This window comes from Heliangelus exortis, chromosome 17 (genome assembly GCF_036169615.1).
Source record: "Heliangelus exortis chromosome 17, bHelExo1.hap1, whole genome shotgun sequence".
NCBI lineage: Eukaryota > Metazoa > Chordata > Aves > Apodiformes > Trochilidae > Heliangelus > Heliangelus exortis.
This window is the reverse complement of record NC_092438.1, coordinates 6,280,541-6,292,400: the sequence shown is the minus strand read 5'-3', so window position 1 is coordinate 6,292,400 and position 11,860 is coordinate 6,280,541. Positions and strand designations below refer to the sequence as shown.

Below are 11,860 nucleotides of genomic sequence, written 5' to 3'. Positions count from 1 at the left end.
AAAAAAAAAAAAAAAACCCAAAACCAAAACAGTAATCTACACGTGCTTACTTATTATTTACTGTACGACGCAAGAACCACTGAATTTAGGCTGGAAGGAACCTCAGAAAGTCACCTCGTCCAACTCTTTCTAGTGTCAGCAACCATCTAGGTGCTCCAAGCCACGTCCAGTCAGTCTATAAACACCTCCAGGGAAAGAGTTTCCCCAACAACCCGCTGGGGTTTTTGAGGCCACAGCTGCTGCACCGCGGGGTTGAGGCTTCAGGCGGTCTGCAGACCGCAGCCGGGCAGCAGAACCCATCACTGGGGCAGAGGTTCGGCACGGTCCCGCCGCAGAGCTGCTGGGCCTCTCCGGCCGTGCAGCCGTGGCCTCGTCTCCCCAGACACCGACCTCCCGGTGCAGCCGAAGGCACCAGAAGCGGCACCCGGAGCCGCAGCGGGCAGCACCAGCCCGAACCCTCCCACGCTACCTCAGGACCGGCACCGCTTCCTCTGAGGGGAGGCCCAGGCCGCCCACCCCGAAACGCCTCACGGCCGCGGCCCCTTCGCGCTGCCGACCGCTTCCCGCTCCTTCGCAACAAAACGACTCCGGACGGAAGTTCCCACCGCACCGTTCCCCTTCCCCGGTACCTCCTCGCCCCGGCTGGTCTCAGGCTCCGCTGCCGAACGCCGCCGCCCTCACCGCCGGGACTCGCACCGCCCCAGTTCTGGCGGGACGCTACCGGCGCGCGCGCTGCCCGAGCCGCGAGCTGGAGCCTCCGAGGACCTCCGATCCGATCCGGTCCGGTCCGGTCCTGCAGCGGAGTCCGGACCATCGCTCCAACCTGGGGGAAGTGCCAGCAGCAGGACAAGGTAGCTGCACACAGCGGGAAAGGGCTGGATGCTCCCCGCCACCCCCCGAGCAAGGGGCACAGCCTGGTTTGTAAAACTGCACGTATTCCATTAATGCATTTTGATACCCAAATCCAATTAGCTCACGCACACTCATTTACAGGAGACTGTCTCCAGCCAGCCTCAGCACCGAGCTCCTAGCACCAGCCCCGTGTGGATGGGTACGACTGGAAGCAGTCATGCAATCATCACCCCAGACTGGTTTGGGTTGGAAAGGATCTTAAATAAAGATCACCTGGTTCCAACCCCACCCCTGCATGGGCAGACACCTCCCACTAGACCACGTTGCTCCAAGCCCCATCCAACCTGGTCTTTAACACATCCAGGGATGAGGCATCCACAATCTCCCTGGGAAACCTGGGCCAGTGTCTCACCAGCCTCACACTAAAGAATTTTTTCCTAATGTCTAACCTAAATCTACCCTCTTCCAGCCCGACGACCCTGCCCTGGCACACTGCACCTCTCCAACCACTTCATGCACAGGTTCAGCAGCTGTTACCAAACAACCCATCAGGCCCTGTTTTCATTGACCTATATAGCAAGAAATGACCAAATAACACCCATCATACTCTCATACCTGAGGAGAAGTTTAGAAGGAAAATCCTTTGGTGTTCCTGATTTTTCCCATTATAAGACAACATATAAATACCTCAAGTGCTTTACCAATGTCAAGAATGTTGGATGCTTTCAGCACTGTTATGGCAAGTAAAATCTTTAAGAGACTAGGTAATATCTGCATTGATGCTTGAGCTCTAGGAGGGCTAATCACAGCCATTTTAGGGTGAAAATGGCTTGGAAACTAAGAAAATCCCAAGTCTAGGTAGGATCCAAACAATTTCTCTCCCAGTAAGGCACATACAAAACATTATGTTCTTCTACATCATACCTGTAGACTGCTGCAATGGAAAAAAACTCCCACCCCTTAGCAGCCTGTCTGGGAAATTCTTTCAGTCTGACTGAAGTTGTCAGGCTATCCAGCTCTGCTGGAGCAAAAAGAAACAGCATGTTAAAAACTGTTCAGTGCAACATAATGCTTCTGATGGACCCTTTCTTGGGTTCCTCCTTGGATAGCCCTACTTTGGAGGAAAAAGGACCACATCACATACTGTTATACTGTATCACATACATGAGGTGTGAGATTCCACCTTTGCCATCTATATCACGGAGCAGCAGTCATCCTCCCAGAACAGGGCTTCAGGGATATGGGTAGGAAGAGATGTAACAGGGACTCCATAGGCAGTTCCTACTGAGGCCACCTCAGCTTGTTCTGCATGTATGCAAATATGAGAGAAAATACAAGTTCCTCAGTGACATAAAAGTTTTTACAGTAAAATTGGGGCGGGGGGGCTTGGTGTGTGGGGTGTGAAGGGGAGAGGAAGCTCATTTTCCTTTTTTGAAGAGCTCTTGCTTCATTTATTGAGTTTTGTAATATCAGAATCTAACACTAACCCAGAAAGAATCCTGATCACATTACAGGCTTCATCAGCAAAAATTTGTAATTGCATAGATCATTGCCTAACTCATGACTATTAGGTATTTTTATAATTTTGGGGGCAAAAGTAAGTCCTTTGTCCCTCATTTATTTGTATTACAATGGCACCCAGACACCCACTAAAGAAGAACTCCATAAGGCTAGATGCTCTGGAAACACAGACTAGAACAAGTCCTTACTCTAGAGAGCTTACAATCTAATAAAGCTTTATATATACTTACATTAACAAGTACTTCAAAAGGTTTTGGGCATTGGAAGGTTCAAAATTATTAGAGCAGATCCAAAACACTCATGATGTATTTTCAGATTTGGCAGTTTCTCCCCTGTTCCACTTCACTCATCAAGTTAGTCAGTCAAACACTGTCATCAATTTTAATCTCCTCTGTAGCAGGACAGGTAAGAGCAGATTCATTTGAATAGCAAAGATTCTTATCAAGTTCTAGTGAATTCAGGTGACACAGGCTTTAAATGCTCAACTCAGAACCCTTCCAGAGAGGGTAATTTTCATAAGTTACTAACACTTTACTTCCAAGTCAACTCCAGTGTTACAAGACAGGTTGTTAATGTACTGTATAAGCTACAGCCATGAGTACTACCCAGTTTGTCTTTTTAAGAAAAAATAGCAGAGAGCTGGAGGCAAAAATGATCTCTGAAAATTTTTATCATGCAAGAAGGAAAAAGAATGACTGTGGCAGCTAACTGTACGTGTTTTGGCTGAAGCTATGAACCTATGTGGAATGCTTTTGTAGATGTTCCTCATGATCATCACCCCCATGCTGCTGTTGATAATGCTGGTACAATCTGGAACCCCAGGCTCCCCCCATCCCTTCTGTTGATGCAAAGTGTCCATTGGACATATTGAGTATAATGGAGGTCAATGATTTAATGTAATTTTTAGCCAGCGTAAGAGTCTCTATTTTTGAAAGCTTATTCTCAGCTCTCACATGAGGAATCACCTCCCGCAAAGCCTGAAATGCATTGTTGAGCTTGTGCATTCTCTGCCTCTCCCGCTCGTTGCTTTCCAGTCTTCTCAAATGCCTGTCCTTATTGCTCCAAGAACCCTTGGTTCTGGCTGTGGTGCTCTTGCTGCTCTCCTTGCTTCCCCCATTCCTCCTTTCTTTGTGTCGCAAACACTTCACCAGCTCTTTTTTTCTTATTGCTGACTCCTCAGGAAATGCTTCTTTAACAGTATGTCTTTGCTTCTTTCCTTTGGTTTTAGTCTTCATGTTTTGGTAGATGTACTGGTATCAAGCATCAATATGCTGTAAAAACATGACACCAATATCTTTAACTCTTGCACAGTTCCATGCTGAACACATGACCTGCCTCAGGTTTGTTTGAAGTGTTTATTTGTTCACTACTGGAAAACCATCATTGGCTCACAATTTAGTGCTGTTTGGTTTAGAAGTTGTAAATGCTATTAGTCAACATGACCTGCACAGATGAACAGAGAAAATCCTTTCTTAGAGAATAAATTATCCTTCAGCTGGAAGGAAGAGGTTACAGAAGGAGTGGAGGCCAAGTGAATGGAACCACCAGAACAAAGATACAGTTAATCACATACAGGAAACAAGATGAAAAACGGGCACCTCTCTACTTTCTTTTAAGTAGTCCTCAAACTAGAGCTATCTCTTCTCTCACTTCACATAAGAAAATGGTCTCCAAGCTCATCCAGTCTTCCCATGGGAAGAGGGAATCACAACTCAAAAAAATATCAGGAGTAATGTGGTCAGTTAGGTTTGGTAACACGTTGCCTCTGTGTTTTGATCTCACATGCTTCTGTTTTCTCTCAGCTTTAGCTGCCACAAGTTATAATAAACCCATATGCGGGCTCATTAAATGTATGTAGGCTTATGTATGGGATAGTAGACAGAACTCTCAGGCTTCTACTCAGAAAGTAATTTCTCTTGAACCCCTGGTAATTGCTTTTTGTAAAATCAGATTTCTATTGTATTTATGAGCAGTCCACTAGAGGGAAACATATGCTAAACTCATATATGGACTCACAAACTCCTCGACAGCGATGTGTTTCCACACATCTCTGCATTCTGGGCTACTCCACACTCCACACACAAAACCACTGTTCCCTCTTCTAACAAGAATCAAATAATGACAGAACTCAGCTGCAGTTTCTGCCCCAGTTCAACAGCCACAGAACAATATTTATTCTCCAGTTTATCCAAAAAAACCCAGCCAGGTTCCTTCCCCACAAGTTAGCAGGGCAGTTGACAGAACTGAAATTTTACTCCCCCAGCCCGGTTTCTGTGCCAAAACATCTGAAGGCAGCACCCTCACAGCAACCTTTAGCACCAACTATCAATGTTACTGAGATTCCAAAATGTTTCCTTCTCCTTTCTTCCAGTTCATGTAGTCATAGAAAGGCCCAGTCCTTAAACAAACCCCACATTTTTTATGTTAAGGCCATTATGTAGGACCAGCTAGGAGAATTGGTGAGCCAGTAAGAACAAACCCCCCCCCCAAAAAAAAACCCCAACCCCTCCCCCCCCCAAAAAAACCCCCAAAAGAAACAAAAAACCAAACAAAACAAAAAACCCAAAACAAACAAAAAACCCCAAAAACAAACCAACCAAAAAAAAAAAAACTAGGCACAGGTGCTTGTCTCAGTATAGGACAATCTTAGCTAGAGCAAGTGGTGAGCAGTTCCCAGCTGTGCTGTGGTAAATATAACTTCCTCTCTCATTTTTCAGACACATCTTCAGCTGCTCAGCATTTACAGTAACCCAGTTTTCTGCCTATGAGGACATCCTGGCCATCCCCAGATTTCTTACTATCAGGGAGTCAATTTTGCCTGGAATTATAAAAATTCACAAAGCAGTTCAGTTCGGGTGATGAATGCTGAGAGAAGGCACCAAATAGCTTGTGTTGTGGGAGCCTTGAAGTGTTCGACACATGTGTATCTCAAGCAAGAAAACAGGACTAAAACCAAGCATTGGGTTTCGTCTGGACCCTTACTCTCTCACTTGGCAGAAAAGGCATGAGTAGAGGAGAGAAAGTAAAGGTGGATACAAAAAAAAGATGAGTTAACTTTACTCCTTGCAGTGCAAGAAGTGGTCATGGGAAGAGCTGAGAAATGAGCAGCTGCTGTTAGAGAGCAAAACAGCCCACAGGACTTGGTAGAGATTGGCAGAGGCAGCCAGCAGAGACAGAAGTCCAAGAGAAAGAAAGCTTCAGCAAACTGTGGATGCAAAGCTGTCTGTAAAACTGCAGGCAAGAGGAAAAAAAAGGGGATGACATGGCACAACAGGATGCTTATCAGACCAAGGTTTTGTTTCAGACTGCTGCAAGCTCCTTAAAAACTACCACATGGAGCCATAGCCAGGCTGCCAACACCCTCAGGGAGCTGGCATGAGTGTGCAAGGAGGAAACTGAGAGGGAGAGAGGATCAGGAGCAAAGGAATGGAGTCCTCAAGAGAAACAAATGAGAATGAGCAACCAAATACCAGTGAATTTTCCATCTCTTTATCAGGGCTGGCATCTCTCCTCTATGACTTACCGCTGCCATCAGCAGTGGAGAAGGTGTTTAGGGTCAGAGGGGTGACCTAGCAGAGATCTGTGGGAAGCCAGGAGCAGCAGGAGGGTCTGCAGGGGGCAGCAGGAGGCTGCGAAGGAGCCAGGACCACCCTAAACACCCCGGGGACAGGGTGGGACAGCGATGACAAGAGACCCCCTGAGAGGTGCTGCTGCGACTGAGCGGCAACCGGGCCCGGCCCGCAGGTGGCTGCAGCCGACACGTCGCGTTAGCGGGGGGAGGGCCCGGACGGGGCGGACGCTCCGCCCTCGACTGCCGGCCCGGGAAGTAACGATCTGTGCGGGACGGGTCTGGAAGCACCAGGTTCAGGCGGGAGTTATGCAGGGATACGCGACCCCCAGCTACTGCCATTACCCCTTCTTCTTCCGCTGAAAGGGGCAGTGCCTGGAGGCTGCTGACACCACGAGGCTCCCGGGGCTCCGAGGGCCAACAACGCGTCTGGCGGCGGCAGCGCTCCCAAAAGCACCGGAGTGTGTACTGAGGTGTTGTCACCAGGCTGATGGGCACTAAGTGTCACTGCAGCAGGGATTACTGCAGTACTTAATTTCAGCAGGTGGAGTGTCCTGTGGTTGAGGAGGAAAGTCTGTCTCACTCAGCTCTGTTTTGCCAAGGGCTACGCAAGTTATACCACCTGTGTGTAAAAGGCCAACAGACAGAGCACTTCTATCCCTGGCAAGAAGGCTGATGAGGATACAGATGGCAAGCACTCAAATTCTTTGATAACAGGTTCTATATAAAATGACCAACCTAGAGCCATGGGATCCTTTACATCTGTTCTCAATAACGACCACACTGTCTTGATCAAGTTTCAGCCAACTATTTATATTTTATCTAATGAAGTTAAGTCATCTTGATATCAGTTTCTTGTTCCCATGTCTCAACAGCTGTCAGGACTGGGAACAGCTGTGATATGACGTGGGGGATTTCACAACTCCACTAACTGGTGACAGTGCTGAAAAGGTTCATCACAACCTTAATGGTTGCAAGGAAAAACCAGCACTCTCCTGTCTGAGTGCCCAGGCTGAAACAGCCTCAGTCTCATGAGAAGGAAGCTACCAACACACATAAATACCACATTTAACTAGCAACCTTGGGTCCATTCAGCACATGAACTTAGATTTTAAAAAAACCCACAATTATCTTCTAGAAATATATTCAACAAATACTGAGAAAACATCATTTACCTGTTTCCTGAAGGTTACTTAAAAAATCTCCATTCTTCCTAGAGATGCTTAATTCCAGGATTAAAAGTAATATTCAGCTTTTAGAATACACTGTTTGTATTTTAAGTACTGCTTCTCTACCAACTGTGTATGTACATTACCTGAAGTTCACATAAGGGTGATATTATTATCTGCTGTAGCTTTGAGTTTTTGTACTTTCTCAACCTCTGGACACTAACATATCTCACAGTAGAACTATACTATACTGTGGGCCTGATCCACTGCTGGCATCTGTTTAAGAATGAACAAACAGACAAAGAGATTATAAATATATAACTGTATTTTATTTTTAATATTAAATATTTTTAAATTACAAGCAGTTTCTTGAATCACACTATGCATGATAATCAATATACAGTAGAAATTACAATTTAAAAATGTACACAATTTAAAGACGTTTTGACCTGAAATTTCATTAACTATGATATATTGCCATAAACCTCATACCTGTATTAAATTACAATAGGAAAACCTCATACCTATGATTTTGTTACATAGTTTCTCATTTACAAATAGAATTCAACATTATATATACACACACACATCAGTACCATTTATCATTTAAGTTACACCTACATCTGTGCAAGTTCAAACAATTTCATGAACAAAACTAACTATAAGTCATATTCAAGTTTCTGAAAAACAGGCTGCTGGTATTACAAATACTTATTTTCAATAAGTTTATATGATGTTTGACTCTCCTCTAGATTTTTTCCAGTCTTGTACCAAAACCATTAACATACAAGGATATTTCTGTATGACTTAAAGCTGAAGTAATTTTGTATACTCCATTCTTATTTAAGGCTATTTCTTATAAGGCTAATATACTTGGATTCCACCTTTCACCATCTCCAACAAAAATAGCCAAGACACTAACACCTGACAATGCTGACATTTTAGCATAGTGCTTAATCATAACAAAAAAGATTTTCTACCAACCAGCCTCCTCATGAAAAAGATTGAGTACTACATAAAAATCTGCTAAAAATACTGATAAAAAGAATGAGGCTTAAATGGCTTTCATTAGTGCACCAACAAGGGTATGAAGAAATGTTTAATCTGCTCACTTCCATGAAAATGGCAGTTTCCATAAATGCAGTAATACATGCAACATATCTGCAGCTGGGGGATTTGGGAGAGTACAGGTGTTCCCAGTAAAACTGGACACTTCACGCTCTGTTGGCTTCTCACTACAGATCTTCATTTTTTAACAAACTTCCTTAGGTGGGAAAAATCAGATCTTTCAAATAACTTTAGTAGCCAAATTGAGACAATGCCTTCAGTGTTCAAATAATCAAGGTATTCTACTAGAGAAGGAATTAAAATGTAACCAGTCCTCATAATAAACCATTGAAAATAGATACATGTACTTCTAAAATGGAGACCATGCTTAAGTAGATAGTGCAAGAACTTACATACAGTTTAATGAAAGATTTGTAACAAATCCCCTTACTACAAGTTAACAGATTGGACTTACTGACTCATCTTCCTTGTGCCACTGACTGCTAGGCAGGTATTTAAATATTGCTAGTAGTTCAGACTTTTTGACAAAAAAAGATCTTTTATATTATTGCAATCCAGCCTACTGGATATTCCTGAAATTAAAATTAATGTTTAAGTGAGGTGAGTCAACTTTAAGTATTTATTTCTCTTCATTGTACAGCTAAATAGGACATTATCTTTCTTAACATCACACATATCCCAACTCATTGAAAAGGCTCCTTTGGCAATTCATTAGCAATGAGGCCATTTGGACAAATGAGTGAACTTTCACTTCCTATGTAAGGTTTTCTTTAAACAGGGGTAAAGATAAAATCTTAAGATTTCCATCAAGCAAATGAAACTCCTGATGTACAAGAAAAACATAAGATTTTCCAGAATTTTAGGCAAAAAAAAATGCACAACCAGCCTGTAACATTCAGGTGTATAAGCTTTTTTGTAACCTTGGACTACAATTTAAAATCAAATGATTCAAAAATCAAGGCTGAACTCCAGGTCTGATAGATTTTTTTCACCATGCAAGGCAGGAAAGCCCATTTATTCTTTTCAGACCATTATGGAGCTTCATTCTTAGTTTTGATTTTCCACACTTAAAATGTACAGTGGGATGAGATACCTTAATCTAGCTGTATCAAGGAGCTTAATGTTGGAATTATGGCATTTCTAAGTAATAATTTGTGCCCAAAGTCTATTAGCTGTATTCTAAAATACTGAGTAGCACACAGCTTCCTAAAAGCCTCTACAGTATACACTATAAGCCTTAATGGAGAACTACTTGTCTTTGCCTCTTAAATTACATTTGGGGAAAACAGTCCATGAAAAATTCAGTTCTTCTCTTCATACTGAAGAACAATTCTGACTAATTCTGAACCAAGTGCCTCATCAGCAAAATTTATCTCAACAACACAACAAAAACTTTAAGCAACATTGTAAGTAAATCATTCCCTTTTGATTGGTATGGAATCCATTCCTGATAAGGGCTAAAAATTTATGGGAAAAGCACTAACGTAATCCTGTCATTTTAAAATACTGTCCTTTTAAAAAATCATAATGCATACAGAGGTATACAAAACCAAACTTCATGCATCTGAAAATATCTAGTCCTCCCATAAATTTCTGTGATTAGAATTCTCTGGATCTGAACACAGAACATCTGGACCACCCCATTATACTGAAACCCTGCCAAAATAGCCACTAAAATACAAGGTACTTAATATTAGCACATTTGTATTTTACTACACTGAAACACAAAATACAAAGCCAGGTAAACTGTTCCTATCAGTGCTTCCTACAGATCTGCAGCTGCATAAGGCATTCAAAGAGGTCAGGGATTTGCTTCTCAACTGAAGTCACTCTAGAGTAAGAACTAAGGATTTTTTTTTTTTTCCAAGAAGTTTAAAGAATTAAACTGGCATAATGCATGGCAGAGTATGAAGGTTAAAAACCCTGCACTGTATTCTCTTCTCTACAGACAGCTTCAGAGCAAACTTCACTGCATCTTTGGATCACTATGCATTTCAAGATGTACCAAGAAACCCTGCAGACATCTTAAAAGAGGTCTGGCCTCGTGAAAGGTGCAAAATTGGGCATACACCATGAATCTAATTCTTAATTGTCATAACATCACTGAGAGGTAGATTTACCACAGGTCTGAATGGCAGCCCTAATCTGTGGTCAGCAGAAGACTGAGCTTCAAAATTCACAGATTGTACAACTGAAGGGCCAAGTGTGCCCAAATACAGCCTATTGAAATTAGTCTTTTATAAGATTCATAAATTCCACAGTCCCATACAGCAAATTTTCCTCTTCTCTCTCCAAGGCAGAAATTGTAGTAAAAAGTGGAAGGCCCTTAATTATGATACATTAGATGCTATTACAGTTTAAGCAGTCAGTAGAATTGTATTCAGGAATTAAGAGATATTAGCTCTTTCATCTTAAAATTCCCGAGTATATGATATATTCTTTTCCAGTTTCCTATAAAACATGAACACTAACAATCAATCTATAATCATTATCATTTAGAAATGGTACTGAATATAAGATTTCAGCAAGTCTAACAGAACACTCAGAAGTTATGTACGTTTTACAAGTACCGTGCATAGCAAAGGCTACAAAAAGGACAAATTAAATTGGATAATTGGGCCAATTCAACTTGTCTTATTTTCCTTGAACGGTTTAAGATTTTTGATTCTGTACATAATCAGGAAATAAAGGAAGAATAATCCATAGTGCAATTGTAATAAGCAAAGTAATATGTAGTGATATCTTTTGGAATAAATATGGCTCACTACTGATCAACTATCATTCATACAGCTTCAGCAACACAGCCACCTGTTGCACAGGACAGTTATACACAATTCTACAACAGGTGTATGTTCAAATAGGTAATGAACTACATGGAAAAAATATAAAAAGAATATTACACAATCTTATACATAAACCAGACTGTAGTGTAATTGCTTTACTTGTTTCTTAAGTTATCTGAAAAATATTTCAAGTACTTGAAAACAGCGGCAGAATCACCTTTCAATGAAAAGCAAAATTGCACTGATTTAAAAATACATTACAAAGTTAAATACACATTCAAATTCATGTCCTGATTTAACATTGCTTTCAGTGTTTACTTTCATTTTTCAGTACTTCTTGATTACCTGTGTCACTCCAGGAGGATCCAGAGATTAGATAAAGGAGTTTCACACTGAGTCTGTGTGTTTTATGTATGCAGTCCAAGGAAAATTTAACTCATTTAATCTTTTTCTCCATCTTCGCTGCTTCCTATTAGCAGAGGAAAGATCATAAGGTACAGTATGATTCTTCTGCACAACCCTCACTTCTTTGCAAGACTCTTCCTAGAACTTGGCATCCTGCACTTCCATTTTGCACTTCCAAGTTTTGGTTAATCTTTTCCTAAAGCTTTCAACTATTGTAAACATTTGGCACATTTATACACAGACATCTGCTTAAATCACACAGTTCAATGTCACTTCTTTGGACACGTAAGGCAACGTAGGATCTCCAAAACAAATCTGTCTTATCTCTAAGTTACTAAGTAGCAAGCATTATCTAATCAATAAGCACAATACAAGAACAATACAACTCCATATATGAACACCAATCACAATTTTATAGACATTGACCATTAGCAAGGCTCAGGGATCAGCAGTATTTTTTTCAATAAAACATTTTATCAAGATTAATAATATGC

General features: G+C 41.8%; 2 protein-coding genes across 6 annotated transcripts in view; both read right to left on the bottom strand.

Moving 5' to 3' along the window:
• Positions 1-3,027: 3,027 nt before the first annotated feature.
• BHLHA15 (basic helix-loop-helix family member a15) lies at positions 3,028-7,359 on the bottom strand. Of its 2 annotated transcripts, none has more exons than XM_071760454.1 (2): positions 7,257-7,359; positions 3,028-3,644 (listed from the first exon to the last, which is right to left on the bottom strand). In XM_071760454.1, the coding sequence occupies exon 2, from the start codon at positions 3,606-3,608 to the stop codon at positions 3,111-3,113; it is 498 nt and encodes a 165-aa protein (XP_071616555.1). In that variant the 5' UTR covers positions 3,609-3,644; positions 7,257-7,359; the 3' UTR covers positions 3,028-3,110. The 2 variants fall into 2 exon arrangements, with proteins under 2 accessions (XP_071616555.1, XP_071616554.1); XM_071760453.1 differs by lacking the exon at positions 7,257-7,359 and adding an exon at positions 5,897-5,999.
• The window catches only part of LMTK2 (lemur tyrosine kinase 2), a 38,932-nt gene continuing 34,344 nt past the window's right edge, over positions 7,273-11,860 (bottom strand). The window contains exons 14-15 of one of the 4 annotated variants that reach the window (XR_011729190.1): positions 11,307-11,430; positions 7,273-7,386 (exon numbers count right to left, since the gene is read on the bottom strand). Coding sequence is in view for 1 of the 4 variants with exons in the window: in XM_071760443.1 (XP_071616544.1) it covers positions 11,402-11,430 (29 nt within the window). In the remaining 3 variants the exon portion in view is untranslated. Of the gene's footprint in view, positions 7,387-7,417; positions 11,431-11,860 lie in introns of those variants that run through there. The other 3 variants (XR_011729189.1, XM_071760443.1, XM_071760444.1) reach the window with 3 other exon arrangements.